This window comes from Silene latifolia, chromosome 3, assembly GCF_048544455.1.
Source record: "Silene latifolia isolate original U9 population chromosome 3, ASM4854445v1, whole genome shotgun sequence".
In the NCBI taxonomy this organism is placed as follows: domain Eukaryota; kingdom Viridiplantae; phylum Streptophyta; class Magnoliopsida; order Caryophyllales; family Caryophyllaceae; genus Silene; species Silene latifolia.
The window spans coordinates 8394547-8409594 of record NC_133528.1 but is presented as its reverse complement, the minus strand read 5'-3'; the positions used below and the strand labels follow the sequence as shown (position 1 = coordinate 8409594).

The following is a 15048-nucleotide window of genomic DNA, read 5'->3' as shown; positions in this document are numbered from 1 at the left end:
GTTGCCTTGCTTCAATAGACAATGCAAAATTGATACGTTGTTTCATTAGACAGTGCAAAACCAGCACATAATCGAATATCCAATTGTCAATTTGCATGAGGTAATCAACTACACACCTCTTTAATTTTGTAGGTCCAAGAGTACAAGTTTCACCATTTTGTGAAACTAGTACATCAACTAAAATTGATTTGAGATTAAAAGGGGATTTAGTGAGATTATGACACTTTTAATCAACAAATTTATCAGTACATCACATCAAACCCAATAATTTGGAGCTTATTACATATAATTATTCCTAATTATTAGTGATTATTCCTAATTATTAGTGATTCTTAGTTTGCAAACTAGTTGCTTTCACCAAAGGACAATTTTTTTTAATATTGGTGCTTTCTTCCAATTGGAATTGTGGCCTATATGGTTGGGCACTTGGGTGTGGGTCTTGTGGCCTTTTCTTTTGTTAGGAAATTTGAAAACAACAACCCATTTAGCACAATAAAAAGTTAAATTAGATTGGGGTAAAATGATCGGATTATCTGCTATGCTTTCGTTTTTCATCACTTTTATCTTCTCATACATCGTCCATATTCGTTAGAAGAACATACATATAATGGAATTATGGATGGACCTAGAGCTTAGCTTGCTAAAGGCCTGGGTAGGGTCGGGGCAAGCCAGACCAGGGTTAGCTGGCCCCGAAAACCCAAGCCCTAAACTGACTCGTCTCCTGTGTAGAGTCGAGCAGGGGTTAACTCAAGCTTGACCCTAACTTGACCCGATATATTTTTTTCCTTTTTATGGAGGGCTTGAGTGGAGGGTCAAGTCAGTCCAGTACGTGAACGAGTTTGCGTCGGGCTTTCGGGGTGGCAACTAAAATGTTGGCCCTATAAGACGGAAGAGGGGGGCTCTAATATAACACATAAATAAGATAGTTGCTCCTCGTTCATATGAAACAGAAGAAATAAACCATATATTGATATATAATAACATGTTTGTCAATTTAAAATAACTATAAAATCGTTTTATTACATGATTAACTCAAAAAATATACATAAAGAAATAATGGATGAAATGTAAATGTAGTATTAGGATAATTGGTGAATAACAAATATCTTTTGATTCAAGGTGTTCGTTCATATGAGGCTTATTTGTACTTGGTCTTCAAAGGTACTATCTTGTGGATGACTTCCCAACAACTAGATCATACATCTACCAATGTCAAAGTAGGCTACTAATTAAAGACAAAGAAACTTAAGGGAAAAAGTGAGTATTTGATTATGATTAGAAACAAATTAACTTCAAGAAGAAATGAATTAATCATAAGAGAACTAATATTACATAAGAAAATTAATTAACAACTTTATATATGAGGCTACTTTCATCCAAAACTACTATTTATTTAATTATATTACCTTTCGAAAGTCTGATGTAAGAGCGCCTATATTTTATGATGATAATAATTTTTACAATAATTAGGGTATATAATTATTTTAAATTTTAAATAACAACAATTGAGAACTTCCAGAACTTATTTTTCCAAATTTTTAATAGAAAATCACCAAAAAGATTTATACATAAAAAAGGTGACATGTCGCACCTAAAACAACCGTTGATCCAAAGCAACATCTCCCACCAACAATACCCAATCACTTTCTTTTGATCAGCCGACAATCACATTTTACGTACTCTTATAATCCTAGCCGTCAAGACAATATCAACCATTACATTATTTTACCCTATAAAGTCTTTTTATTTTTATAATAGATTATCACCGTTAATGTGAATTACACAAAACTCTTATTTAAAATGAACATATCTGTCTTAAATAAGCTAAGTAATGGGTCAAATAATAGATAAATGATATAAAAAAAATGTTTAAAGCCCTATTCTATTTAGCTTAAAAAAACTGAATTGAACTAACCTTAATAGAAATTAACTTAATTTAACTAAACTGAAGTAAAAGTTAATTTATGAAGAGAAGAACTCAACTAAACTTGATGAAATTGATCTGAATTAAATAGAGTTAAACTAAACTAAAATGAGTTTAAGTTATGTAAAAAAGAACAGGGTCTGAGAAACGACAAACTCTTATTCCATCTATTTATATGAGATAGTCGTTGATTCGTAAAACAAATAATGATCGTATTAAAAGAGACCAAGTGTAATTATTATCGAGTTCGTTTCTAGTTAGGTACTCTTTCAATGGTTGAGGAACAAGATATTATTGTATGCATAAATTTAGCACACTTCATTAGAGTCACGTTTATCATAAGCTTTTTATATCTCGTCTATGCTTAGTCATCCCAAAAAATCTCACAAAAAATCTCACATTTAGAGTTTGTTAGTTGTGTTTACCACGTCAAAACTCAAAATATATGAAATAAAAATTCACATGAGTTGCAAATGTTAGGTTATTAGTTTAGTAGTTGATATAAAGTCCGAGATTTGTGACTCGAAAGGTAAGAATTACAAAAGAAATGGGAAATATAATTTTTTACAAAATATTTCGTATAAGATACATTTCATATTTACCTATTGTTCCATAAGTTTTAGGGTAATTTAGGTCATGTTCTTTTGGACTTAATTTCAGTTCTAATAAGTTCAGTTCAGTTCAGTTCAGCTCTATTAAGTTCAGTTCAGTTCAGCTCTATTCAGTTCAGTTCAGTTCAGTTCAGAGTAGTTTATTTCAACATTAATATTATTATTCTTATTTTATATTCTTATTGCTGTCATTATTAATATATTAATTTATTTACTATTGTTATTATTTTATTAAAATTTATATTTAATATTTATTATATTAGTATTTATATTTATTTATTATTATATTATTATGATTAATGGGAATATTAGGGCATTAATATTTATTATTATTATTATTATTATTATTATTATTATTATATTAATATTAATATTATTATATTATTATATTTATTAATATTATTAATAACATATTTATTATTATTATATTAATTAAGTATTATATTACATCTATTATTATTATTTATAATATTTATATTATACTTATCATATTCGTTTTTTAGTTACTATTATTAATATATTATATTATTTAATATATTATAATACTATTAATAATATTATTTATATTACTAATAAATTATTATTATTATTATATTGATTATTATATTACTATTTTATTTTTTATAATACTTATTAGATTATTATTATATTATATTGATATTTTATTATTATTAATAATAATGAATAATATTATTAGAACATTTATTATTATTATTGGTATTATTGTTATTATTTTTATTATTATTATTTTTATTATTTTTTATTTTTTGTAAAAGGATGCGCACAGCTTTCATAGATAGAAAAATAAAAGTTTACATGAAACTGGTGGGGAGCCGAGAAACAATCTGCGCCCCCACTCCCATAGCAACAGCAAAGTTAAGTCTATTAAAAATATAAGCGGTCACCCGAGCCCCTGCATCCTGTGATACCGAGAATTTCTGGATCCGCTTGAGCAAGGCAACAGCATCCGAACCCAGCTCTCCAAGCGAAGAGAAAGAGAAGAAAAAAAACCATAACCAGCTGTCGCGCATAAATCCCCATACTTAGCACACTTACGCTGAGCAGCATCAGCGACAACCCGCCCGGGCACAAAATCGGTCATCCCAGTCTGAGTCAAGGGGGAAGACCCTGTCAAATCGACACACACATCACGCCCTCTGTCCCAGGAATAAAGCAGTAAATCCGCAAGATGAAAAGAGCCACCATGTTCGTCAACCAAACCGATATCAACCTCCTTACCCGTTAAAATACCAGACCTATAGCAGATGTCGAATAAAGTGTCACGAACGAGGTTATGTCGATGCTTAACACCCATAGTACCAGTACAAGAAACAACGTGGTCCCCATAAACATCATCAACAAAAACCCGAGAGCAAGCATGACAAAGCTTAGATATCGTGAATTATTATTATTATTATTATTATTATTATTATTATTATTATTATTATTATCTTTTTATTTTTATTTTTATTTCATTTCAGTTCAGTTCAGTTCAGTTCAGCTCTATTAAGTTCAGTTCAGTTCAATTCAGCTCCATTAAGTTCAGTTCAGTTCAGACAATTTCATTCCAAAAGAACAGGACCTTAGTCTTAGATTAATATATTCTATATAACTAAAATTTATATGAATGAACTTCACACCTATTAATTAACTCGAATGTCAAAACTGAAATATTGTATAATGATTTTGTAATAATATTGACATAGAATGAACACTTGTCTTCGAATTAATGGTTAATCAAACTAAGAAAGAGTTAGCTTGCTTAAAATCGTTTTTCTATCCTTTATATAATTTAAGGGCTTTGTTTCATTGGAAATATAGATAAGAGCGGTTTGTTGATGATTTGTCATACAGCTCTACAATTGATACGCGTTATTCGTCGACGATCTATGGTACAAATAAAAGGTAAATTTTCTCCATCAATGAATCAAACGAATGATCCCCTTAAAAGCTACATGAAGAGAGCGATACAAAGACGAGCCGAATTGTCATATCATGTTTTGAGATCCCTAGTTTTACGAGAGGAATTTGTCATTTGGTTTTTATTAGATTTGTTTTTTTTTTTTATTATACCTATCTCTTGTAAGTGCCGTTTGACGATTTATTAATGGATTGATCTTTTCCTTAAAAAAAAAATCGTTTTAAGTTCTTATTAATCATTAAACTACATAATACACACATAAATTTACAACGCTCTCAAATGAAAATTGTGTTTGTATACTCGTTTATCTTACTGAGTGAATAACAAGTATTTTAATAGCCGACCTTTAAATAAGTTTATTGTAAGTTGATTTTATGATATATTAGGGGGAAATGGTAGAAATAGTCACAGTTAAAATTAAAATAGAAACGCTAATTATGAAAGCAGATATAGTACAAAATAACAAATCTCTTTAAAACACGTTTAATAATAGGAGCAATTCTATGAAAGATGATCTCACAATAAATATATTGTGAGACGATTTACAATTTTAGAAAAAATGGTACAATGTATTAAAATAAGTACTAATGATGATTATACCCTAATTATTATGAAAACATGTGATAATTAAATAGTCAAGTGGGATAAGGATTAACAATAAAATGCTAACAATTAAATAGTTTCCCTTTCTCCAATATATGTGAGGAGTATTATAATAAAAGTGAAAGTATAAGCTAAATAGGAGGGAATATATATAAAAGTGTGTGTAAAAAGGATACTCATGACTTGTATGAATTAGCTATTTGATAGACACTCTCTTCCAAATTTTTGTACGGGCTAATTTATGAGTGATATTCATAACTTGGGTTTCCCGTCAACATTATATTTGCCCCTATAGAGTTATAGCTCCTTCTACAGCAAAACAAAATGACTAATTGTGATTAGGGCAGAGCATGGATCGGATCTCCGATTCAAAGTGCCAGTTTGGATCAGATATCCATAATAGAAATTCCTGAAGTCTGATATCCATATCCAAACCAAATTTGTTGGTATCCAAATTAATCGGAGCGGGTGTAGATATTCATCGGATATCTATATTTTGGAATTTACTTTAAAATTAAGTTTGAAACACGATCATATTCATCGTCAGAAATTTCATACAACCCCAATATAAGATTACAATCGAAAAACACTTATTAAATAAAAAATGGTAATAATCAACAAGAAAATATAGTAAGTAATAGAAACTATAGTTTCAGATCGGATATCCAAATGTTGTAATTCTAATATCTATACCCAAATCAAAACCAAAAATTGTGGATCGAATATCCAACAATTCGAATCATTTAAGTTTGGACAATCGGATTTTTTGCTCAACCTTACTGAAAAGAACCGGTACAACGGTGCTCTATACCGTCTCTTGATTAACTTAGCAAAAAACCGTCTTTATAAACTAACTAGTTTTATACCCGTGCAAAAAATGCACCGGTCATAATAGCAAGCGCTATTATTATATCGGTTTTTCTAACCTATGCCCACTAGGCATAGGATAAGAAACCAAAATAGGAAAGAATTAAATGTTCAATACTGTGACAATATAAATAATCCATATTTGGAGATTCAGATTTTGATAAATATTAGATTTGAATATTAGATAATATACAACCGTATTTTATTAGAATTATATTAAAAGTATTTAACATGTTAGACCCGTTGGATGCATGTAAATTAACTTATGTTTTAACATCTTATCTTTATTAATTCAGAAGACAATACTGAAGCCACGACGTGTCACCTCATTAATTCAGCCTTTTTTTTTAAATTCATGTTATAGTGGGACCCATTAGTGTGCAAAGGAGTATATTTCTTCAGAATTCCGCCAATACAAATATCCTACAAATTCCGTCGTAGAACAAATACTATGAAATAATTTTATAAATTCCGAATAAATGAAATTAATGGCATATAAGCGGTATAAATTACAAATCGGAATAAATGAAAATAATACTATGAAATAATTTTATACATTCCGAATAATTTGATAAAACTATACTTATACATATGCAATAAATTTACTACAACGAGTCCAAAACGATAATAGCCCAAACTTTACACTTTGATTTTATTTGTATTCGGATTATTAATTTTATTTTAATCATTCGAAATTTTATGATAAATACGGCATCTTTGAATTTGTTAGTTAAAAATAAGAAATATTTAATTATCAAAACAAAATACGAAGTATTATTTATCGATCCATGTACTTCATTGTATATGGTCTTACTAGCACACACTAATTTCACCAATAAATCATGTAAGCTTTGACATCCTGGTATTACACTAAGCTGTGTTAAAGTAGATTATTAAATTATATTTCTTTATTCAGGGTGTAAAGTTTTTTATGTATGCAAATTTTATTTACAATAGTATACTTCCTCCATTCAACTCCACTCTACCATCTTTCCTTTTTCATCCATTCAATTCCACTCTACCTATTTCCTAAAAAGGAATGTCAAATGACCATTTTATCCTCATACCCCATTACTTATTTACAATATTTGCCACTCATACCCCACTACTTCTACATCAAACTCCACCATTTTCCACTCATACCCCACTTAATTACATTATACCCCATTATTTATTTACAATATTTTCCACCCAACCCCACCCTTCTTAATATTTGTGCAAAATACAAATAGGTAGAGTGGAGTTGAATGGAGGAAGTATTACATTATTTGCTCTTAAACCATTGCATTTGAACACGTATTTGAAACAAGTGTAAACATTAATTATGTAGATCGTTGATTTAGACTAACTATATAATTACAATAGAAATGCAAAAAAAAAAAAAATCATCCAAAATCATTAATACCGGCCTAAATACATACCCGTGCAATTTTGCACGGGTTTAAAACTAGTAAGTAATTAAAATAGAAAAAAGAGATAGGAATAGGAATTGTGTTGAGAAGATAAGGTAATTAAATGAATAAGAAAACATAGGGGAACCCACATATAAAAACTCAAGAAGTCAAGAAAAAACTCAACTTTTATACTACTCCCTCCATTTTTTTATATATGACGTTTTGCATTTACGAGGTAAACCTTTGACTTTAATATTTACAAAAATATATTTGTTCAAAAAATATAAAAATGGTACCATTAAATTACTTACGAAAAACTCTTTCATATGAATATACATATCATAATATTTAGTCTTATATTTTAAGAGATATTGAAGAGAGAAGAGAGTGTCTCAAAATGTGAGAAAGTTATATATAAAAAAATAGAGGAAGTATATAGATAACTTAGCGAAAAACCGTCCCAACGAAATATATTTGTCTATAAAATGAGACATCCAACCATTTTCATATCTCTTTCCTCTCATCTTTCCCACCTTCCTCTCATTTCCTTCTCAACCCTTCTCTCTCTTCTGCAACCAACCCTCCATTTTTATCTCTCCCCTTAAACTTTTTCTACACCTTTCTTCCATTTTTTACCTTCATAATTAGGTTAGAAAAAGTTCAAGGGGGAGCATATTAATCATTAATCAATTTTAAACAAGGGTAAAAGTGGAAGAAGAGATCTAGGGTTGGGTTATTTTATGAGAAAAATTGATCAAGGAAGGTGTTATATCAACTTAATTTTAGTGTTTTTTGAATTTAATTGTATGTTTTCGGACATTCTGCCCTTGTTATTAGACGAGGTTCTCGTTGGGGTAAATGTGGTTAATTTCATAAATTTTGAATTTTTTTTACTGAAAGCAAATTTCATAAAAATTGGATTTTGAGAAAAACCCATTTCAGAATTTGGAATTATATTTCTGGGTTTTGAATTTTGTTGTCTGTAGTTGAAGATGCAGCAAGATCAGCGCAAAAAGGTTGATTTTTTATTTGTTTATTGTTAATTTATTGTTAGTGTTAATTTTTTGTGTTTGAGATCTGTATTTTTGGTGATTTGTTGGAGTTTGAGTGTTTGTGAAGTAAGTTTAGATCTCAAGTTTTGAATTTTTAATCATTTGGAGGTAATTAATGTGAAGCTCAGCTATTAAAATTGCAGGTTTTGGTTGTCGGTGTGGTAATTATTATTAACGCTATTGAAATACCGTCTCACAGGAGAATTAGTGTTCGTGTTATAGTTAGGTAGGACGGGATCTGTTGGTAGTTGAACTGCTCAAGTATAAGTTGTGACATTTAATGTCATAAAATGCTGAAATTTGGATTATGGTTGTTATCGCTTATTGAAAGACCGTCTCACAGGAGAATTAGTGTTCCTGTTATGGAGTAGTTAGCTAGGAAGGGATCTGTTGGTAGTGGAACTGTTCAAGTTTAAAGTTGTGACATTTAATGTTGTAAAATGCTGAATTTGGATTTTATGTGTGTTTCATTTTGAAACTTATATTGTCGGTTTTAGTTGTTCCTGTGGTAAATTATTATCAACGCTATTGAAAGACCGTCTCACATGAGAATTGATATAGTTAGGGATCTGTTGGTAGTTGAACTGTTCAAGTTTAAAGTTGTGACATTTGATGTTGTAAAATGCTGAAATTTGGATTTTATGTTTGTTTTAATTTTTAACTTATTATATGATGATGGGTTTTTCTTTAGAATCTATGATGTTTCTGAATTGTACTTCTACTTTGAATTTTTTAAATATTTTTTAAGGAATGATGATATTTTGACTGGCAAATTCTGTCGGTGGAATACTGACTTTAGCTTATGAGCTTGTTTGGCAGAGAGTTCATGCACCAGAGTCAAATATTGTCCTTGTTGTTTGTTAGTAATGACATCTTTGTTGTACCTCCTTTAGTCCTTTACCTTTTGTAATAATACAGAATTTTCCTAAATTAGAATTATGCCATTGTTTAGTACTATTGCTCGGCTTTATGTTACTCCGACACTTCACTTTGGTCGCATGTCGCGTGTCTGATACAAAAGATTTTAAAACTTTGCTGAAAATAACGGTATCCGACACTTGTAGTCGAGTCGAGTCGGGAGTAACATAGCTGTAGCTTGTAGTGATCTTAGTCTAACCTGATTACACTTTTGTATGTTGTTGAGTGACAGTATTTTATTAGAAGATTGCATTTGTAGTGTTATCATGTTTTTTTGGCAGATTTGCTGTGAAATTGCCATTTGGCATATGATTTGTCTTTTGTTTGATGTGCATTTACTGCTTTATCTCCCAAGATTTCTGCAAAGTCTTCTTCCTTCTTTTGAGTTTGGTTGTTAGGTTTATTCAACAGATGTATCCCCTTATGTGCATCCATGTTTCCTTCATGACATCGCGCCGCTTGTTATAAATTTTTTGCACAGGTGTTCTTGCTTAAGCAAGAAAAATGCGATTAGAGAGAGCATTTGTTTGTTTGCTATCTGGTTTTGAAAAATGTCTTCGCAAATAGTTCTTTGATTTTTTAGCTTGATCTTAACCAAACGCGTTTGGGTACGTGATCTGCACAAGGATAAGAAATGACCCACATAATAATAACACCAATGCATGTATGTTAGCGCCGTAAATAGTTTTAGTACACACATGTGGTTTTGAGTTCTTCGGCGAGGAAGTGTGTTTGCTTGTACTTGGTAGACTGTAGTGATTCTTGAGCCAATGCTAACTTTTAGTATTGTTACGTCTCCTTAGGAAGGTCGAGATAATTTATCTAACCTCTGATCCTTCCACTCTACAGGGTCTGAAGGACACTGAATTCTTCACAGAATATGGTGATGCAAACCGATACAAACTTCTTGAAGTTATTGGAAAAGGGAGCTATGGTGTTGTCTGTGCAGCCATTGATACGCATACCGGAGAAAAAGTTGCGATAAAGAAAATAAATGACATTTTTGAGCATATATCAGATGCCATCCGAATACTACGTGAAGTCAAGTTGCTAAGGCTTTTGCGTCACCCTGATATTGTTGAGATCAAACGCATTATGTTGCCACCGTCAAAAAGAGACTTCAAAGACATTTATGTGGTTTTTGAGCTCATGGAGTCTGATCTTCACCAAGTCATCAAAGCTAATGATGATCTGACTCGAGAACATCATCAGTTTTTTCTTTATCAAATGTTGCGTGCACTAAAATACATGCATACAGGTGTGGCTTGTTGCGGTTCTCTCAAATCTGATTACTCCTTAATAGTTGCTATAAGTTTGGATGATGTGCTTTTCTTCTTGGTTTGTTTGTTTGTTTTGAACACTAATATTTTTGGGATTTACTAGTTACATATCGATTTTATATACTCCTGAACATAAGCTTAAAAAATTTGTTATTTGTCATGTAAATTTTATAAATTCACGGTAAATAATCTTGAAACAATTCTAATTTTAGTATGATTGCTGCAGCAAATGTGTATCACCGGGATCTCAAGCCAAAGAATATTTTGGCTAATGCCAATTGCAAGCTCAAAATTTGCGACTTTGGGCTGGCTAGAGTAGCTTTTAATGATGCTCCCACCACTATCTTTTGGACGGTATACTTTCTCAAATATAAATATAGATATTAGATGCTTGTTCACCCAACTTTCTTAGTCTAATCAGCGTCTTGTTTGGTGGTGCCGTTTGCTTAACCATTCTACAGGATTATGTTGCTACAAGATGGTATAGGGCTCCTGAACTTTGTGGTTCATTTTCCTCAAAGGTAGGGATTTGCTTTGTAATTCTTCCATTTTGAAAATGCTTCGGATGATTACTATTGTAACTGTAAACCGATATATTGCCAATGCCCAATGTACCTTGCTTAAAGACATTGTTGTATGCCAACTATTTTTCATACCCCACAATATATATTGAAATTTCTTTTTTTTTTTTGTTTCCCGCCATGGGTTGGCAACTTGCTGTTAGGCTCAAGCTATGTTTATGAGAGTTAAAGTGAATAAAGGAAAAGTCATGTACGCTATCAAAAGCGAGTTAGGAGAAGTCGCTTTGTTAGCTGTTGTTGTTGTACTCATTGTTGATTGTACCCTATGTCTGTTACGAGCGTGCACATTGTGTCTCTTTTAGTGTAAGACTTTATATATATGAATAGACTTGTAAGAATGATGTCTATGCCATTTCTACCTAGAATACATTTGACCGAAGAAATGCATTTTTTGTTAGTAGGGCTTAGCGGTAGTTTGTTCGGCTGCCCCGCGTCTATTCAAAGTTCAGCCTTTTTTTATTCAGGGTTGCATCCAAAGTGATGACTTTTCAAGCAACTCGGGAATAGAAGCTTGTAAAAGTATCTTGTAATAATGTCTTGTATAAATGTTCTTTATGACTTTTCACGAGATGCATTTCAATAGTAGGTTTTCAGCAATACTAAGCAACAGTATTGTGTTGATTAAAATAATGCTTGTCCCGGAGGATTATTGAACCGTCCTAGAAGTTAGTATTTCTTGTCCTTCAGGTGACTGTCGAGTGTGAATGGATGATAACCGTTTGAGAAATGTACTCTGTATTTGAAACAAAGTTATCGCTTTTATTTAGATAGTCTGACTGTTGGCCTTGGTTAAATGCAGTACACGCCTGCGATAGATATTTGGAGCATTGGCTGCATCTTTGCCGAGGTGCTGATGGGAAAACCATTGTTCCCTGGTAAAAGTGTTGTTCATCAGTTAGATCTTATAACAGATTTACTTGGCACGCCATCTTTCGATGTTATATCTGGGGTATGGTACCTACTGTTTTATTTAAGGCAACCCTTTTAGGTAGACAATACTGTTACGAAACAATCTTACATGTGTGAGTGTGACAAAACTCATAAACTCTTATGATTAAAATGAGGATTGCATAATGGTTTCGGTTATTCATACATGTGAGATTGTCTCTTATAAGACTAATTGTTTAAGTATGTTATTGAACATCTTTCTATTTTTTTTGTTAGGTCCGTAATGAGAAAGCCCGCAAATACCTCACAGATATGCGAAAGAAGCAAGCCGTTCCATTTTCCCGTAAATTTCCGAATGCCGATCCCCTGGCTATGCGTCTATTGCAGAAAATGTTAGCTTTTGATCCGAAGGATAGACCAACAGCAGAAGAGGTTGGATCTCTTTCTCGATCCCCTTTAAATTGATTCTTCATTTCATCAACTAAATAATATTTCCACAGAACATGGGAAACCAACCCTATAATTGGAGGAATACTAAGCATTTCAGCTCATATCATTTTTGAGACCTCATACGAGAATGACTGAATATATTTATACTTCCTTTATTGTTTACCAGGCACTCTCTGACCCTTACTTTAAGGGATTATCTAAAGTTGAGAGAGAACCCGCATGCCAGCCTATTTCAAAGTTAGAGTTTGAGTTTGAGAGGCGGAAGGTGACTAAAGACGATGTTAGGGAGCTCATATACCGTGAGATTCTTGAATACCACCCTCAGTTACTGGAAGACTACATGAACGGGAATGAAGGGATGAGTTACATTTATCCTAGGTGAACTTTGCTCCCTATAAGCTCTCGCGTGATTACGTAATAGCTTGTTTGAACTATTATTTGATGGGGTTATTTGCTTGATGCAGTGCCATTGGTCAGTTTAAGAAACAGTTTGCGCATCTCGAGGAAAATTCTGGTCGAAGTGGACCAGTCATTCCATTAGAAAGAAAACATATATCTCTCCCAAGGTATGATTAGTATGCTTTCTCGTTTCCAACAGTTACTCTCCCAAAGTGTAATAGAAGCAATTTTTTTGACAGCCAGATATTTGATATCAGTTGTCGAAATAATGAACGGAGTATATTATACGGAGTATGTTCAGAGAGATTTTTAGTTGTGCTTATTGTTGATGATCTCGTCTTATTAGTACAATAGTCTTATGCAACAGTTTGTGTTGTATATTCTGATTGTGAGATTTTCTGTCATTTTCATCGTTTCAGGTCCACAGTATACAATAGCACCGCACCTCCCAAGCCACAGGCCCCACAACCCCCGCAGCCCACGGTATACAGGGATCAACATGTTAAAGACGAGACGAGAGCTACTCAAAGCTATGGAGGTGTATTAAGCACCACAAGACAGCAGCCACGAGGCCCCACAGGTATCTTTTATGGTTTATGAGATTAGAAAGCAATGGTTTTACCCCAATCCCAAAAGCTATGATCACTATTTCATTTGATCTTGTTCCAAAGTATTGGGTCACTTGACTCCCTAATATTAGATGTGGAGCTTTTACTCGTATCTTAAAATTATCCGTAATTGAATTTGATGAAGATTTTTGGAACGGATGCATACCCTTTCTCTCAGATATTTGTTTTGTAAAAATTTAGTTGGTCTTGCTTTGGACGAGCCATTTTGGTCTGAAACAATAAGAGGAGATTTTGTAACCATTTTACAGCCAAATGTGACCACTATTAAAAAACAAGTTACATTTAAACTTCAGACGAAAAGTGGCCGTCTGAAACAAGAATTTGCGGTAAAAATTATTTCAGCTCGAACAAGCTTCACAACCAAAACAATACGGTATCATCAAATGAGAAATATAACATGAAATTGGACCGTTGAACGCATAGAACGTGGTCATACAATTTTTTATACTGTTTTACCTATTCATAATGAGCTAGGCTAAATAAACTGTTTTCGTGCATTTTGGGTATTCAGCCGCAAGACCAGGAAGAGTCGTGGGTTCTTTAGTTCCGTTTGAGGCTGGCCGGAGCATGAACGGCGGCCATGATCCTAGGATGGCAATGAGCAATCCAGCTATCACCCCCGAGACCGTCACACAACAACCACAGTATTATTACCGATCAAATGCATCGGCCCAAGCCAAACCTGGCCCAGAAGCCGTCCAAGCCACTTCCCAAGCAAAGCAGCATGTACATGTACCACCGCCTGCCCATGAAATCGCTATCGACATAAACACTATCCCATACCAGCCTCAGGCTAAGCCCGATCAATATAGCAGTAGAATTGCACTTGATGCAAAGATATTGGAGGCGCAGTCACGGTTTGGAGCTTCAGCTGCTGCAATGGCAGCTCATAGAAATGTGGGCACTGTTCAATATGGTATGTCGTAGATAAATGGCTCATGTTTCTTCTCATCGTATTTTGATGAGCTGGGTTTCTGAATCCATCCTTGGTAGGTCGATGCTTGGGCTCTCGCCTCGCTTGAGCTCACTAGTTATGCCTTGGGAAATGTGTATCTCATCATATTGGCATTCGAGTTGTACTTTGATGGTAGTTTCTAGATTGTTAATTCCCGTCTTATATTTGTGGCTTAAGAATAGTCGATAGTTCAAGTAAATAAATAGAGCAATGCAATTTCTGATTCGATCTACTTGTTGGGAAGGTTCTAAATCTCGATTAAGTTGTATCGTATTGGCCGAGTTGTCTCGGATTTTCACTCTATCGATACGAGATATCGCTCGAGAAATTACCGCGATCCGTCCGTAACAACCGATTAAGGACCGATTATTCTGATACCGCGACTATGATCGATACCGAGATTTAAAACCATGCTTGGGAGTATTACCAGCCTCAATTTACAGTGAAATTCAGTAGGTCTCTCACCCCATCATGTGAAAGATCTATCAATAATGCTATTAAAAGACCGTCTACTCGAGAGTTTTTGTACTTGATTTATTCTGAATAATTTGTCTAATTATGATCGAGAAAGCACTC

General features: G+C 32.9%; 1 protein-coding gene across 1 annotated transcript; it reads left to right on the top strand.

Moving 5' to 3' along the window:
* The first annotated feature begins 7821 nt into the window (after positions 1–7821).
* LOC141647050 (mitogen-activated protein kinase 15-like) lies at positions 7822–14698 on the top strand. Its single transcript, XM_074455087.1, has 10 exons — positions 7822–8336; positions 10140–10548; positions 10797–10924; positions 11032–11091; positions 11951–12100; positions 12316–12471; positions 12656–12867; positions 12954–13055; positions 13308–13468; positions 14029–14698. The coding sequence occupies exons 1-10, from the start codon at positions 8313–8315 to the stop codon at positions 14442–14444; spliced, it is 1818 nt and encodes a 605-aa protein (XP_074311188.1). The 5' UTR covers positions 7822–8312; the 3' UTR covers positions 14445–14698.
* The last annotated feature ends 350 nt before the right edge of the window (positions 14699–15048 follow it).